The following is an 18,955-nucleotide window of genomic DNA, read 5'->3' on the forward strand; positions in this document are numbered from 1 at the left end:
TTTTCTTGTGAAATGCCTAAAGAAATGATTAACATTTGAACCATGTCAGCCCTCAGGTTCAAGGTCCACATCGATATATTGGTGCACGACCACCAACTGGTAAAATGTGTCTGCGGTTCTCGTTGTCACTATAAACCAAAGGTAATGGATCAGTGTGACTTGAGCAAACATGCAGGATGCCCCGCAGTCGTATTCAAGAACCGTACCATCAAATGAGTGAGTTTGAAAGAGGGCGCATTATTAGCATGAGAGAACATGATGCATCCATCTGGGAAATTGCTCCTCGTGTGGGACGAAGTGTGTCAGCAGTGCAACAGATATGTACAGAATGGTTCACAGAAAGCCATAAAACACGACGAGATGGGTCTGGTTGCACCACCCAGAACCCCCGAGAAAATTGACAGCTCATCCAAATGGCATTGCAGGACAGATCTGTGTCCTCAGCTCTGGTGCAACAGTAGAACAGTGTAACACATCATACACTATCAAGAGTGACAGTCCGTCACCGTTTATTATGGTCTGAGTTACCGACGCGTCGTCCACTTCTCTGCCTACCTTGAACTAATGTGCATAAACATGCTAGACTGCAATGATGTATGGAATGACGTCACTGGAGACAGAAATGGCAGCAGATAGTATTTTCGGTTGAATCGAGGTTCTGTTTGTTTGAAAATAATGGACACATTTCTGTTCGCCACAGACGTAGGAAGAGACATTGCATTGACTGCCTTGTACAAGACATACAGCACCAACTCAAGGTACAATCACAAATCACAGTTGATGCGTGTCCGGGGCATTGTGACCAGTTTGACCTACATAAATAACATCCTGCGACCCGTAGCCATACCCTTTCTGCACGACACCCGAGACGCCATATTTCAGCAGGACAATGCGCAACCACATATTGCTGCATGAACACGTGCCTTCTTGTTGTCACAGGATGTCAGACTGTTGCCCTGGCCTGCTCGATCACCGCACTTGTCGCCAGTTGAAAATGTGTGGGATATGGTGAAATGACGGGTGCGGCGCTGTGACCCAATGCCAACAACCAAAAATGTACTATGGAACCAGGTGAATGCAGCATGGATGGCTATACCCCAGGACACCATTCGCAAACGTGTCAATGCCATCATGCATGGAACAAGTTATCAGTGCCCATGGAGGACCCAGTGCCTACTAGGCAACAGAAAACATGCTGAACCTAGGTGGCTGAAATGCTAATCGTTTCTGCAGAACATACTAATGAACATGTTCTGTGAATATGAACTTCCTATCTCTAGTCTTTCCAGGTGTTCTGTTTTTTTATGAACATGAGTGTATATTGAGTGTAAGTACATTTATATAGTTCAAGTTAGACTGTCAATCCTATTATTTTATAATTAGGACACATTTAAGTATAATAACTGCACTGTAGTTATTTTATCAGTTAATAGGTATCTTGCTTGATTCATTATCATTAAATCCTTTTGCAGTACCTCTTACTCTGATATATATTTAATCACAGAATATGCTATTTTATTTATATTGATATTTTCAATTTATCCCATATTTCAGTGCAAAAGATGGAAGAATGACTGAGAGTGGCAGGTGTAGAGTCTGTTGGTGTGGGCGGGCATTTAAAAGAATAAAGGAAGAGATTGTTAGGTAACAGAGAGGGAAAGAAAGGGGAAAAGTTGAGAAAGACAGGTGGGCTGATATTTTAAGAGAAAGGAAAATGAGTGCTAAGGGTACTCATCAGGGAGTGAGTACAGAAGAACTAACACTCCATGAAAAATCTGTATGAATCACTGCAGGTAGAACAGTAGAGGAAAGATGGAGAATGGGGAAGTGTTATAGTGGAGGGTAAGGAAAGAGGGAAGGGAAACAGGGTAGAATGATATAAGGGAATTAGGTTAAGACAGGTTCTAAGGAGGAGTTGGTGAATTTCTGTATTGGCCCTAATTATGTATGGCAAGCAGAAATAGGTAATAACGTCTTTGGAGATGTATGGGATCTGGTTATGACAGCATGGGAAAAGTTTAGGGGAGAGGAGATTGTTATCAGTGGGATACTGTCAGGAGGGAGATTCTGACGGGTGGGCAGGCAATATGGATCTACGTTCAGATGGCCTTCATAATTAGGGCCAATGTACTAACACTAACAACTTTGTCATCCTTACTGGTCTTCCACCTCCCTTTACTCTCATCACCATACCCTAGTCCAGCATATTTCCCTGAATGTAGCTCCCGATAACTCTTCCAAACAAAACCCCTAATTTATGCATACCATTGTAGTTCATGTAAAGGCCATCTGAGCGTAGATCCCTATCTCCTACCCACCCATCAGGATATATAAATCTCACTCCTGAAATCCTGCACATCCACTCCATACTCATTTCAGTCCCCAATCTCCCTCCTGACAGTATCCCACTGATAATAGTCTTCTCTCCCTTAAACTACTCCCATGCTGTCATAACCAGATCCCATATATCATGTCTAGGAAATGATCATATGGATGCAGAAATTTTCTCATGAAACTGTAGTGTTTATTGTAGAGACAGGATGGGAATGGTAGGAGCGGATTATTCATACCGGTGAAAGAAGAATGTGCAAATTACAAAAATTGTTAGAGATGACAAACATGAAATTCTAGATGTAAGGCTCATCTCTACAGACAGTAGAGGGAAGATGGAGAACGGGGAAGTGTTATAGTGGAGGGGCATAGTGCATTGGCATAGTGTTTTTGGCATGAACAGACCTGGACAGGGTACCGCTGACACTGATAGGAAGAAGACAGAAAGGAACATTATTGTTGTGGGTGATCTCAGTTTACCAAGTGTTAACTGGGAAGGTAATGCAAATGAAAGAAAACAAAACCAACAAATGGTAAATAATTTAATCTGGAAAGGACAGCTAAATCAGAAAGTGATGGAACCAACTAGAGGAAAAAATATTCTTTACATGGTCCTGATAAAACCAGTTGAGTTCTATAGAGAAATTGAAGTGATAGTTGGTATATGTGATCACAAAACTGTTTTGTCACAGTTTAAAAAAAGGTCAAAATAAAGGAAATTTGTAAAAGTAGGATTATTTAGGAAATACTGCATGACTGATAAGAGAGGCATAGGGGGAGGGGATTTAAAAAGTAATTATGATCAGTATAAAATTGTAAGTAAAGATGTAAACAGCCTATGGGATAGATTTAAAGCAATTGTTGAGGAGTAAGTTGGTAAAGAATGGTAAAGAGCCATTATATTACCTTATAACAGAGAAATAAAGAAGTTAAGAAATAGAAAGAAATAGAGTTAGGAATGGTTGTGGAAGTAAGGGAAGATTGAAGGAAATTACCAGGAAACTGAATTTAATAAAGAAGTCAGCTAAGGATAACCTGATGGCAAGCATAATTGGCAGTCATAGATCTTCAGTGAAAACTGGAAGGAAGCAGAAACAGCAAGGGAATGCATAGGAACAACTGTGTGTAAAAAGTGGAAAAAGCAAACATCTTAGTGGAATGATGAAGTGAGGGCAGCTTGTAAACGTAAAAGGAAGGTATATTAGAAATGAATCATTTCAGATAGTACTTTAATGATGCTTCTGGAATGCTGACGTTCAGTTCAGTAATGGAAATTCAATTTCGACTACCTATGCAGGGGCACCACGAGAAGGAATCAGCTTTACTATATAAGATGACAAAGGGCAACAAGCTGACTGAAAATCTTTGATGTCCTCTTGAAAATTGAAGATTCTTTGTAGATTCCCAAGGGCGACAGAGTCGTTGGAAGAATTACAGGAATGGCCTACCCCAAGGTAGTGTTGTGTCTCCAATATTATTTAATTTTTACACTAATGATCAACCCTTGCCAAAAGGAACAAAAATCTTCATTTATGCAGATGATCGAGCTATTGTCACCCAGGGTGATCAGTCTGAGAGTGTTGAACGGAGACTAATCGAAGCCGTAGATAAACTGAGTCCATACTACAGAGAAAACCATCTAAAGCCTAATACCTCAAAGATGCAAGTTTGCACTTTTCACTTAAAGAATATGCAGGCAAGAAGAAAACTGAAGATTTCCTGGGAAGGTGCTCTCTTGGATCATTGCTCAACACCTAAATATCTAGGAGTGACTCTGGATCGTGCACTCACGTATGAACAACATTCTGTTAACACGAAACACAAAGTATCTATGCAAAATTCCATTCTTCGCAAGTTATGCAGTACCAGCTGGGGAATGCAAGCTCAAACAATGAGAACTACTGTTTTAGTACTGAGCTACTCTGCAGCAGAATATGCATGCCCTGTTTGGTATAGATCACGTCATGCCAAACAGGTAGATATTGCTTTATAAGAAACTTGTCAGCTTATAACTGGTTGCCTAAGATCTACACCTTGTGATAAGGTATATTGCTTGGCTGGCATTGCTCCCCCAGATATTACAGTAAAATGAAAATGTTAAACGTCCACCTTTTCAATACCATGAATGTTTATTGATGTGAGTATATATCACATAACGTTTTGAGAGGGTTGGTACTAGTTTCGACGCTCATTGCGCGTCATCATCAGCCAACAAATCAATTGAGCAAAATGCAACTTATCGAATAGCAATATATAACACATGATAGCACCTACAAGACAAATGTTAAACTATGACTAGTTGAAATATAAAACACATGACAGCAAATACAAGGACTAATGTTGAAAGCTAAATAGTCAAAAGTTAAAACAATGAAAGCAAAACAGAGAAGGTAACAATAGTTAGGGTATGATACATGAGAAAGTAGTCCAGCTTGAGGTTTGTAGAACATAAGGTGTATCTATATACAACATTTAAATGCACCTACTAAGGCAAATTTTAAATGTAACATTAAAATGATAAGGGTATGGTGCATATAACCATCTAAAACATATGACAGCACCTATAAAGTCACTGTTAGATTATAACCAGTTGAAATGATGTGGTGTGTCTGACCGTAAAACATAACATTTTTGAGAAGGTATCCCAGTTGTTGAGTCTTGATAAACAAGAGAATAGCTTGAGGTGCATAAATCATAAGGCAACATATGTTATCAGTGGGAAGAATACTCTTGTTCTCTTAAGTTGCGGTAAATAACAGGCTTAATTCAGGTGGTTTTGAAGCCAACAATGTGGTCGTGTAAAGATCACAATTTGAATTAACGTCACGATTCCCAGTTCAGTATGGAAACATGGAGACCTTGAGTAGCATAATGGCATAGATATTGAAAGGAGAGGAGCTGGGCTAATGAAGAGAGCAATAATGGAGGCCGAGTAGTGGAAGGAAAGGACTTAGACGTGACGTGGCTGCCAAACAAGAAAAATCTAAAGTAGACATTTCCCAAACACATCCATTACATGATTATCAACATGCTCAACAACGATTGAAATCAAGGAGAAGTTTTCTTCATTCTACTGAGTGCCTTTTGGAGTCACCTCAATCATCAAGACTAACTTCCTGGAGATCCAGAAACCTTCATCTTAATGGATGGATGGATGGATGGATGGATGGATGGATGGATGGATGGATGGATGGATGGATGGATGGATGGATGGATGGATGGATGGATGGATGGATGGATGGATGGATGGATGGATGGATGGATCCATCTGAAACTCTTCCAGCCGGTTATGAAGAGTCGTGATCTACTTGGAAGAGTCTGAATAGGCTGCGGTCTGGGGTCAGTCGATCTAAGAACAATATGAAGAAGTGGGGTCTATCTGAAGAGTCAACCCTCAGTGCCTGCGGAGAAGAGCAAACTATGGCACACCTCCTTAATTGCAACTCCTGCCCTCTCATTTGCACCATGCAAGATTTAGTGAAGGCCACAACAAATGGTCGAGATCTCGCCTTCTGGTCCGATATAATATAATTGTAACTTTGAACGTACCTCTAGCATGTTTTTACCAGTTAGGCTTATCTAATTGTTTATCATTCTTAACAAATAATTTATACGGAGGTCGAGTCATAAGTCATGGCAACTATTTATTTTCTCGCGAAGAGGAGACAACATGGAAAATCTAAGATATGCATTTGGAAATATAGGGCACGTACTTATGCGTAGTGCCTGATGACAAATTCTGACTTCAGGAGATTCTCGTAGGAAAGTGACAGAACACAGGCCATTGGTAAACATTGTTTTATTATGGTATAGACAGCAAATACACAAAACTATGTACAAAGGACAGGTCTCCACTGGTAACAGACCTTCGAAATAATCACCCAAGGTTTCCACTGTGCGTTGCCAGCAGTGGGGCAGGCGCTGAATACCATTTGTTGTATGGTTATCGCTAACATGTGACACCTCTCTCCGAAATACTGTTATGATGTCCTCTTTGTTAGCAAACCGTTGTCCACGTAATGGCTTCTTGACTTTGGGGATTAGATCATAGTCACACACCTAATGCTTCCCGCAGCTCTGCATGGTATTGGCGTACATTTCTGCCATGGAGAGCTGCTATTTTAATATACGATCGTTGCTCCTGCTTGTTGACTTCCATTTTGTGATGCTCTCACTCACACACTGAACTTGGGGGCATGTTTAGACCCACACTGTTGTTTACATTCACCAAGTAGTGGTATCATACGCAAGTACATACCGTACATTTCCAAATGCATATCTTAGATTTCCCGTGTTGCTTCCTGTTCACAAGGAAAAAATTGCCATGACTTATGACTCGACTTCCGTATGATGTATTGCTTCTGATACAAATAAATAAATATCAGAAATGGCTCCAAACAAGTCCTTGTTGATGCAGGCAGGAAATTGTATGTAGATGAAAGAAATAGAGCCTAACAAATAATTGTTAAATCCAAGAAGAAGTCATGAAAAGATTTTGGTAATAACCTGGAAAGGCTAGATCAAGCAACAGGAAAACATTTCTGGATAGTAAAAACAAATCTTAGAAAGGGAGACAGAGAGGCTAAAAGGAAATGAAGTGTTTTGGGTAAAATCAGGTGAACTCCTAGTAGATTTCAGGGAATCACTGGACAGGTGAGAAGAATATTTTGAAAATCTTCTCACCATAAAAGGAAATCTTGCTGTGGACATTGTGAACAACTGAGCTCATGGGGAGGAAGGCATTGATATCAGTGAAATTCTGCTTGGGAAAGTGGAAAGGATGATGAAATTAGACATGAAATGGTGAAGTATAGTGAGAAGGTAGGGATGAAATGGCTTCATAGAGTAATAAGATTAGCATAGAATGTTGGTAAGGTACCTTCTGATTGGACTAAAGCAGTACATAATTGCATCTATCTATAAACAAGGGAGGAAGGATTGCAACAACTATGGAGGTATTTCATTGATCATTATACTAGACAAGGTGTTCAGTGGCATTTTGAAAGGCAGGGTATGTTCATTGGTTGAGAGTAAGTTGGAAGAAAATGTGCCAGGAAATTGAGCCTGTGCCAGGTAATTTAAAAATGCTACAAGATGACTAGCTTATACTTCCTAAATCTAGAGAAACATATGACAAATAACTGAGGTAAAAGATATTAGCTGTACTTCAGGGTTATAGGATTAGGGTACCAGTAGATTATTAAAAGCAATCAAAAGCATTTATATTGACAATTGGGCTGCAGTGAAAATTGATGGTAGAATGAGTTCTTTGATCAAGGTACTTACAGGGGGTTAGACAAGGCTGTAATCTTTCATCTTTGTTGTTCATAATTTACATGTATCATCTACTGAAAGGTATCAAGTGACAGTAAGTGATTCAGCTTGATGGCAGACTGTGCTAAAAACCTGCAATCTAATGCCAGTATCTTGAAACCAGTATCGTGGAAGGAGTATGAGTATGACATGTCAGTAGGGAAGAAATCTAAGAAATCTAAGAGATCTGAATGTCAGGTTGGAAATACAAAACTGGAACAGGTTGACTATTTCAAGTGTTTAGGATGTGTATTCTCCCAGGATGGTAGTATATTAAGTGAGATTGAATCAAGGTGCAGCAAAGCTAATGCAGTGAGCTCGCAGTTATGTTCAACAGAGTTCTTTAAGAAATAAGTCAGTTCCCAGACAAAACTATATTTACAACACTCTGTTTTTAGACTAACTTTGCTGTACAGGAGTGAAAGCTCAGTGGACTCAGGATATCTTACTCATAAGTTAGAAGAAATAGATATGACCGGGTAAGTTGGCCGTGCAGTTAGGAGCACGCAGCTGTGAGGTCGCATCCAGGAGATGGTGCATCAATCAGGACAAATATTTCAGATTCCCTATGGGAATCAACATCTGTATCTGTATCATCTGATGACCAGGCAGGCATCAATTTTTGGTAATGAGGCAGAGTCTCTGATAGTGCATTGGCACTGCCAGTGGCTCCAAGTAGCCTACGCAGTGGCCTCCATGGTATGTACTAGCCATGCGTCTTGATAGGTGTGCTACTTTCCAACTGATGAGACCAACTTAGCACACTGGGGCAAAACGTTGGCAAACAGGAATGAGTTAGCTGGAGAATTTATAATGTCCAATATAGGACCATTTATATTGGGATTACATATGGTACCACTTAGTTGAGCAGCTCGTATTCTTTCCCCCAAGTCTTCCCAGCCCAAACTTTGCAACTTTTATGTAACACTACTCTTTTGTTGGAAATCACCCAGAACAAATCGAGCTGCATTTCTTTCAATTGTTTCCAATTCTTGAATCAAGTAATATTGGTGAGGGTCCCATACACTGGAACCATACTCTGCTTGGTGTATTACCAAAGACTTAATTGCCCTCACCTTTACAACCTTACTACAACCCGTAAATAGCCTCATAACCATGTGCAGAGATCTGTACCCTTAATTTACAATCCCATTTATGTGACTGCCCCAATGAACATCTTTCCTTATATTAACACATAGGAACTTACAGTGACCCCCATAAGGAACTTTCACCCCATCAACATAGTAATTAAAACTGAGAGGACTTTTCCTATTTGTAAAACACACAACCTGACTTTTAACCATGTTTATCATCATACCATTGCCTGCTGTCCATCTCACAATATTATCGAGGTCATGTTGCAGTTGCTCATAATCTTGTAACTTATTTATTACTCTATACAGAATAACATCATCTGCAAAAAGCCTTATCTCTGATTTCACTTCTTTACTCATATCATTTTTTTTTTTAATTCGTTAGGGCCATCTATGGACCACGGTGCTTGTGTTTTAGCTGTTTCTTGAAGTCATCGTCGTTGTTTGCCACAATTGGTGTTCTTAGCGGCTGGTTTGGCAGCTGTTTTCTTGTTGGTACCTCGAGCTTTCCTGATGGCCCAGTAGTCCTTCATTTTCCGGCTAAATTCAATCTTACGTTCCTCAGACCATTTCCTGGTCTCGTCTTTTGGTCTGTGGGTAACTTCTGTGAGGGATGTTACAAAGGATTTAGTTTTAAGAGTTGTATGATAGTTACTCCGATCAGCTATGTCGTTTTGATTTATGTGGAGTTCCGAAAGGTCCTTCTCCACTTGCTTCATCCACACGAACCCAGTAGCTTTGCCCTTGTTAGCAGCCTTGAAGATCCTATGAGATAATCTATTTGAGTCCATTCTGGATAGGTGTCCGTAAAAAGCCAGTCGCCTTCTTCTGATGGCATCTATGAGATTTTCTTGGTGTTTATATAGCTCACGATTTGGTTGATACCATCGGCTTCCATCTGGTAAAATTCTTGGTCCCACTATCCGTCTCAGGAACTTTCTTTCTTGTACCTCGAGGGCTCTTAGTGGGGTCTTCTTAGTTAAATATAGACACTCTGCTGCATAGAGGACTGACGGTCTGATTACTGCATTGTAGTGTCTTAGTTTGACATTCATCGACAGATTTTTTGAAGCATACAGCTTTCTACAGGCATGGTAAGCCTTATCTAGTTTGAGTCTCCTGTGTTCAAGAGCCATTGTTTCGCTGAGGTCCTCTGAGAACCATTCCCCAAGGTACTTTACACTTTTGACTCTCTTGATGTAGATATTATCACTGACTCTCATCTTTCCAGGGGCATCTTTGATGTTAGTAACAAACTCGGTCTTTCCTATGTTGATCAAAAGACCCGTTTTAGCCGCTATTGAGTGCAGTATTTGGAGCTGAATAGTAGCCTCCTGTATGTCATTTGCCAATAAAGTCAGATCGTCTGCAAAGGCTAGGCATGGTATCCTCAGGTTGTCTGCTTTAATCCCCATCCGTAATCCAGTGTTCTCTGGAAGGAATCTCATCCACTCTCTAATTATCTTTTCCAGAACGCAGTTAAATAATATACATGAGATGCCATCTCCTTGTCTCACCCCTGTTTTAATGGCGAAACTCTCCGAGAGTTGTCCTCTAAACTTTACTCTGGCTGTGGTATTGTGCAAGGTTGCTTGCACCAGCCTGTTGATCTTGTCGTTAAGTCCTAGTTCTCTTAATGTATTGTAAAGAGTAATTCTATCTACTGAGTCGTATGCTTTCTGGAAGTCGACAAATATAGCTACCCATTGTCGAGCTCTTGATTTGCTGTATTGAAGGATGGTCTTCAGATTTTGTATCTGCTCGGTACAGGACCTCGATGCTCTGAACCCTGCTTGATATTCTCCTAACTCTTTATCCAACTGTCTTGTGACATGGCGTTCCAGAATCTTGGAAAATATCTTATAGGTAACAGCAAGGAGTGATATTCCTCTGTAGTTACTGGGATCTGTTTTGCTTCCCTTCTTGTGGATTGGATGGATAATGGCTGACGTCCAATCATCTGGGAGCCTCTCACTAGTCCATATGTCCAGAATTACTTTATGTATGCTCCTGAAGGTGTGTTCTCCGGCATGTTTTAGCATTTCTGCTACTATCCCGTCTTCTCCCGAAGCTTTATTGTTCTTGAGTAATTTAATTACATCTCTGACTTCTTCATACGTTGGAGGAGGGATAAACTCAGTATTGGGGTTAGTTGGTTCTGTAACTTGGAGACGTTCAATAGGTTCTTCTGCATTTAAGAGTCCTTTGAAGTAGTTAGCTAGGGTCTTGGTACAATCGCTGTCATTAAGACACAGCGATCCATCTGGTCTCTGGAGATGTAAAGCAGGGGAAGCGAATTGGGTTGTTTGTTGCTTGAGGCCCTTGTATAGATCTCTAGAGTTGTTCCTTACAAAATCCTCCTCTGCTTGCTTAATCAGTTCCTGGTTGTGCTTCCTCTTGGCCCCTCTTATGATGCTCGACGTAGTTTTCCTCTGTGCAATGAAGGCTTGTAAATTAGCTTCGTTCTTATGTACATTCCATTTGATCCACGCTAGCCGCCTAGCTTCTATAGCTTTATCACATTCGCTGGACCACCACGGATGCTTGTTCCCTTTAGGTCTATTGGGGATTGTTTCCTGAGCCGCTACTGTTATGGCATCCCTAAGTTGATCCCATTTTGTAGATGTGTTAATCCTGTTGGTATTATGAATCAGCCTCTCTTGGTAACTAGTGCTGTCTTCTTTGAGTTTGGTGATATCAAACCTAGGGATCTTCGTGTTTTTTGCTAACATACCCGTGGTCTTTATTAGTGGTTTCAGGTTCGTTTTAACCAGAGACAGGTAGTGATCAGAGTCAATGTTGGCTCCTCGTATCACTTTGACATTTATAATATCCCTGTGGTGCAGCTTGTCTATTGCTACGTGGTCAATTTGGAATTCACCCATCATGCTATTTGGGCATCGCCATGTCATTGCCTTTCTGGGAAGGTGTTTGAAAGCTGTAGACATCAAAAGTAATCCATACTTGGTGCAGACACTGATTAAGCGTTCCCCATTTTTGTTGGTTCTCTTATGGGCAGGATATCTTCCGACAATCTTCCGGTATTTCTGTTCTCTACCGATCTGGGCATTGAAATCTCCTAACAATATAGTCGTATGATGATTTGGTACTTTATCAAGGGTTTCTTCAAGGGCATCCCAGTACTGGTTTGTCATTTCTGGGTTTTTCCTGTTAGAGTCATTGGTAGGAGCGTGGAAGTTAATCATTGAGTATCCCCTATTCTTGCATCTGAAGGAAAGCACCGATGTTCTATCGTTTGGTGATGAAAAGTCAAGTATGCTTTTAACCAGTAGATGGTGTACTGCGAAACCAGTCCCAAGGAATGGTACATTTTCCATTACTCTATTACCAGGTTTCCCTTTATATATTCTATATCCTTGAGACTCTATGGCTTCTTCGTCCGGAAACCTAGTCTCTTGGAGAGCTGCTATACTGATGTTCTTGTCGTTCAGTACATCAAGTGTATGCTTAAGCTTTCCGGTCTTGATCAAGGAGTTTATATTGATTGTGGCTAGATACGTAATATTTCGTTTCAAGTTTCGTTTAGATCCGACTGGGTCACATGAAGGTGTAGGTCCCCCAGAATCCGATGACCTACTTGTGGATCGTCTACCACCTGAGGTATTATGTTCATTAAGTTTGTACTTCATGTTTGATACAGTCTATCACACAAGTGATTAGGTTAGGTCACCCGAAGGTAACAAGTTTTTAACTATCAGGGTTGTAAGCCCTGAAGCCCCCAGCACTGATCGGTTCACTGACCCAGTTTCCGCTGGGATTGGTTACCCAACCTCCACTGGGTTGCTCAGTTTAGCAGGGACACCTCGTGCAGGTTACGTGCTGGAGTTGGAGTGAAAGAGGCTAGTTGGATTCTCTTGCTGAATCCAATATGTTATGTTGCAGATGGCCGGCAACGACGCATTTCACTCCCTTTTGTCCGGAGTCACATGGACTCCCCCCAGGTTCATTCCCGGAGCCACTCATATCATTTATATATATAAGAAAATATAAAGGTCCAATAATACTACGTTGAGGAATTCCCCTCTTAATTATTACAGGGTCAGATAAAGCTTTGCCTACCCTAATTCTCTGAGATCTATTTTCAAGAAATATAACAACCCATTCAGTCACACTTTCGTCTAGTCCAATTGCACTCATTTTTGCCAGTAGTCTCCCATGATCCACCCTATCAAATGCCTTAAACAGCTTAATCGTGATACAGTCCATTTGACCTCCTGAATCCAAGATATCTGCTATATATTGCTGGAATACTACAAGTTGAGCTTCAGTGGAATAACCTTTCCTAAACCCGAACTGCCTTCTATCGAACCAGTTATTAATTTTGCAAACATGACTAATATACTCAGAAAGTATGCTTTCCCAAAGCTTACATGCGACGCATGTCCAACTTCCTGGCCTGTAATTTTCAGCTTTATGTCTATCACCCTTTCCTTTATACCCAGGAGCTAAAATAGCAACTCTCCATTAATTTGGTATAGCTCCTTCATGCAAATAATAATCAAATAAGCACTTCAGATACGGTACTATATCCCTACCCATTGTCTTTAATATATATCCAGAAATCTTATCAATTACAGCCGCTTTTCTAGTTTTCAACATTTTGTATCTTACTGTAAATGTCATTGTTGTCATATGTATATTTTAATACTTCCTTAGCATTAGTCACCTCCTCTATCTGGACATTATCCTTTTAACCAACAATCTTTACATACTGCTGATTGAATACTTCTGCCCTTTGGAGATCCTCACAAACACACTCCCCTTGTTCATTAATGATTCCAGGAATGTCCTTCTTGGAACGTGTTTCTGCCTTAAAGTACCTGAACATACCCTTCCATTTTTCACCAAAATTTGTATGACTGCCAATTATGCTTGACATCATGTTATCCTTAGCTGACTTCTTTGCTGGATTCAATTTCCTAATAAGTTCCTTCAATTTTTCCTTACTTCCACAGCCATTTCTAACTCTATTTCTTTCCAATCTGCACCTCCTTCTCAGTCTCTTTATTTCTCTATTATAATAAGGTGGGTCTTTACCATTTCTTACCACCTTTGAAGGTTCAAACCTGTTTTCACATTCCTCAACAATTGCTTTAAACCCATCTCAGAGTCTGTTTACATTTTTATTCACCGTTTTCCACTGATCATAGTAATTTTTTTTAAAATTCCCTCATGCCTGCTTTATCAGCCATATGGTACTGCCTAATAGTCCTACTTTTAAGACATTCCTTTCTATCATATTTATTTTTAACTACCACAAAAACAGCTTTATGATCACTAGTACCATCTATTATTTCTGTTTCTCTATAGAGCTCATCTGGTTTTACCAGCACTACATCAAGTATATTCTTCCCTCTAGTTGGTTCCATCGCTTTCTGAATCAGCTGTCCTTCCCATATTAACTTATTTGCCATTTGTTGGTCATGCTTCCTGTCGTTTGCATTAACTTCCTGATCGACATTTGGTAAATTCAGATCTCCCGCAACTATCACATTCCTTTCCATGTTGTCTCCCATATAGCTGATTATCTTGTCAAATAATTCTGAATCAGCGTCAGCACTACTCTTTCCCGACCTGTACACTCCAAAGACATCAAGTTGCCTATTATCTTTAGAAATGAGACTTCACCTAGAATTTCATGTTTGTCATTTTTAACTTTTGTAGCTTACAGATTCTTCTTTCACCAGAATGAAATCTCCCACTCCCACCATTCCTATCCTATCTATATGATACACACTTCTGTTCCATGAGAAAATTTCTGTATCCATTATATAATTTCTCAGCCATGATTCAACTCCTATTACAATATCTGGTAAGTATATATATCTATTAAATTACTTAATTCTATTCCTTTCTTTACAATACTTCTACAGTTCAACACTAACATTTTTATGTCATCCCTAGTTGACTTCGAGATCCTTATACCCTTATCACCACTCCCTAGACCACCCATTTCCCTAAATGTTCCCCCCTATAACTCTTCCAAACAAATGTCCTAACTTATACGTACCACTGCAGTTTAAGTGAAGGCCATCTTAGCGCAGATCCCTATCTCCCACCCCATTAGGATCTAGAAACCCCACTCCCAGTTTCCCACTTACCCACCCCATAGTCTCATTTAAATCCCCAATCACTCTCCAGTTAGTATCCCTCCTACACATCATTCCACTGATAACAATCTCTGCTTCCTTAAACTTCAACCGTGCTGTATTTACCAGATCCCACACATCCCCAGTTATGTTGGTACTTATACCTGCTTACCTTACGTTGTTGGTACCAACTTTAAACCCTACCACCTTCTCCTTCCTCTCCTCCTTCTTTTCTACTTTATTCAACATCTGACTGAACCATAATTCCTGGATAACACTCTACCTGGATTTCCTCCACACACTTTCCCTGCATGTCTAACATGGAATCCACCATGACCAGAACCCTATCTTTCCTGACCGCTGCAGAAGCTACTTCCTCCTCCCTTTTCTCCCTCCCATGACCCTGTTCCACCTGTCTTTTCTTATCCTCTATTCCACATTTCCCTTTCCTACCTTTTCCCTTCCTCCTACTTCTGCACTTCTCAGCAACATTTTCCTGTTCCTCATCTTCCCCCCGTTGTTCTACCTGCGGTGACTCATACCAATTTATGACAGACACATGTCCCAAATTCTGATTAAATTGAGCCCTTAGCCTGCAATCTCCTCCCCCTTAAAACGTTAGACCACCTGTCTTCTAAAATTCCCCCCTTTCCTTCCCATCCCTCTTTAATACCTACTGTGTCCTGTACATTGTTTGAGGAAGGCCTACCTTCCTTCCTGTCTTCTGAGAGAATCCTAATTCTTTCCCTCAAACTCTCTAACTCCTCTCTCATACTCCTTAATGCCTGGCCACATGCACAGTTCCTACACTTGCACTCCTTAGCCATTCTTTATGGAAAAATGAAAAGAAAAGGACAAATACAATAATGGAACTTATTCTGTGCAAACACAATGAACAGAAAGAAATATTGTCTAGGATAGTACACAAGGAACACATGACAATAAGGTAATTAATATACTGCTACACTACAATACTATTTAGTCGTACCGTATTTTTATCCTACAACACCCTAATAAAAACTGCTGTTAATTACTGAATACCGAAAGGAATGCATAAGAGTTACACAATTCTAAACTGCAGTTAAGTCTATCCTAATTACTACACGAGAATTATAGTAACAGGGTTTCTATAGATACTTCTACTATACTACACAAATATTTTACAATAATAGAATAAGCACGCTAATTTCTAATAAGATACTACAATACACTACAATAATTTTAAACCACGTTCAGACCTATCCTAATACGTTATTACTAAGCACAAATAGAAATGAAAATTGCAAATTAAGAATTATGGAGGCACTTAGATATTCAGTGACTTAAAAACTGAATGCTGAAAGGCATGATAATCTAAATTGAAAACGTATGTAATTGCTTTTATTTTTTCTTTATTTCTTCTTCATCCATGTGAGTCTCAAACTGCCAGTACTGAATATTCATTGCAAATTTATTTCTGAGCCTTGTGGTGGTTATTTCTATCTGGCACACTAGCAAACTCACCAGTAACCTAGAAGACAAAATACTGAGTAGTCGACATACTTTGTCCTTGTGGCACCCTCCTCGTGGGGGGGAAGTTGTATTGTATGTATTGAATGTATTTTCCACCCATATGTTCCATGCAATTCTACAGTACATTACTACATCACATGTATATCCATTCTTATTAATGGCACTGTCAATTCACTAAATGAACCTATCTTTACTTAAATCTTGTCTTTCATCAGGAGAAACTCATTTTCATAACATTAGACTTAATTTAATACTTTGTATAAAATATTTTGTCATTCTGAACTAACAAGTAATTTTCAACAATTTACACAATTTTAGTTATTAATAGTTTTCCTATAAATTTCAGATTGGTTACATTGCTAACCTCCGCTATCGCAATGGTCTGGAAATGTCAAGTCGCCCTGATGGCCTGTTTCTCTTCAAAGATGGTAAAGTCAATATTGAAGTCTTGAAGAACATTGAAGCAAGACTGCGGGATGCAATTGACAGTGGAACATTCGTTTCTGTAAGTTCATAGTTGATTTCTTCTAATTTAATAGGAAATTATTTAAATTCTTATCCTAAAACTAGGTGAAATAGTCCTACAATTGAATTGGTAATTTTTAAAAGGCACTAAGTCAATTTTTGACAAAAATGACATTTGGTTGATACCAGTACTCATTTTGTAAAGATAGATGCATCTGGTCAAGTTACTAGGAACCAAGTCTGCCCTTTCTTTAATGGTAAAGCCAGCAGTTGAATTTAATGTTAATTGTTAAAGGGAACTAAATCACTGACTTTTATTGCCTTTCATGTTATTATGATATGTTGACTGCTGTATGGTTTTGCATTGAAAATACAGTAATATGCAATGATGGCAACTATAAACGTCTCCATTTGTCATGAAAATAAACCTTATAATCGTTAAACATGTGAGCATGTTGTGGTATTCACAAAGGAGAGGGCATGTAAGTCACTGGTAAGATCCCAATTAGAGTAGGGTTCTAGCGTATGGGACCCTTACTGGGATTACTTGATTCAAGTACTGGAAATGATCCAGAAGAAAGCAATTATATTTGTTCAGCATGATTTCCAATGAAAGAGTAGTGTTAAAAAAATGTTGCAAAGTTTGGCCTGGAAAGACTCGGGGGTACAGAGATGAACAGCTCAGCTAAGCGGAATTTTCTGAGCTGTCACTGGAAAGATAGCGTGGAATGATTGAGTGGAGTTTGTAAAAGTAGGAGAGTGAGTAAAATGTTGTTTAATTCTAACTAATTATACAGAAAAAATTGTCTTCTAACAAGGGTCAATTACCAGTAATTGGAGATAAAATTTGCATTCAAGAGGAAAAATTGGATCAAATTCTCATGCATAGGAAGAGGAGTTAGGGATTGGAATAATTTACCAAGGGAGATATTCAATAAATTTCCTACTTCTTTGAAATAATTCAACAAGAGACTAAGAAAACAACTGATAGGAAAACTGTCACCTGGGCAACAGCCCTAAATGCAGATCATTGATTGATTGATTGATTGATTGATTGATTGATTGATTGATTGATTGATTGATTGATTGATTGATTGATTGATTGATTGATAAAAAGAACAGTTAGTACCTAATTTCTTGTTTTAAGATGTATAAAACCAATTTCATACACCTTTCTAGGATAATATTAGTATGGTGGGTAATGCTTACGCAGGACAGCAACAAATCTTTACAATTGAGTGAGTAAAATGTTGTTTAATTCTAACTAATTATACAGAAAAAATTGTCTTCTAACAAGGGTCAATTACCAGTAATTAGTTTAAGAATCTCACCATTTAGGTTATAAATTATTCTTCACTTCTCTTTGCTCTTTATTTTCATATAAAGGGCAGTAATGGTCAAACTTGTCAGAATGCCTGCTTCCAAATTGTCTTTCTCAAGTTTCTCTTTACTTTTATATTGAGATCTCTTTTAATTTGATGGGAAATGATTCCAATTAACATTCTCAGAGTGATCAGATTCTGGAAGTAAATTATTGAAGTGCCTTAGGCAAAAACAAAAAAAGTATGTATATATATATACACACACTGCCAGGAAAAGAACATGCAACATCCTCAATGACTGTGTTCAGTGTCACCAGGGTAAAATGTGTGCATACTAAGGGGGTTGTTGTTTTAGCAATTCATTTGTCACGGACATTGGCGATCAAATGGCGTTCAGGAGGCCTGTTGTGCATACTTTGTTTTGACTCTGAAGGCAGTAACTATGCTGAGGTTAGAGATGAACAGTGTTCGCAACATTCATTCTAGGGTTCAACCATGCCCCGCTGACGAGTACGTGCTCCTGTTGAACAATTGCAGCCATTTGAACAGGGTTGCATTGTGGGTCTGCAGGAAGCTGGATGGACGTATCAACGGATTGCTGCACATGTTGGGCACAATGTATCAATAGTGTGTCGCTACTTTCAGCAGTCATCTGTGAACCATACCCACACCCAGAGACCAGGCTCCAGACGTCCACATAGTACAGGCGCACGTCCAGATCAACGCATTGTGTGAGCAGCAGTGGCTGACTGAACATCACCCACGAACGAAATTCGGTCACATGTTGCACCTGCTGTGTCACCAAGAC

General features: G+C 39.5%; 1 protein-coding gene across 1 annotated transcript in view; it reads left to right on the top strand.

The window, feature by feature from the left end:
- LOC136858330 (allergen Cr-PI) overlaps positions 1 to 18,955 on the top strand; it is a 77,488-nt gene that overhangs the window by 32,316 nt on the left and 26,217 nt on the right. The window contains exon 3 of the mRNA XM_067137783.2: positions 16,707 to 16,865. Within this exon, the coding sequence (XP_066993884.1) occupies positions 16,707 to 16,865 (159 nt within the window). The remainder of the gene's footprint in view (positions 1 to 16,706; positions 16,866 to 18,955) is intronic.

Source organism: Anabrus simplex, chromosome 1, assembly GCF_040414725.1.
Source record: "Anabrus simplex isolate iqAnaSimp1 chromosome 1, ASM4041472v1, whole genome shotgun sequence".
Classification (NCBI taxonomy): Eukaryota; Metazoa; Arthropoda; class Insecta; order Orthoptera; family Tettigoniidae; genus Anabrus; species Anabrus simplex.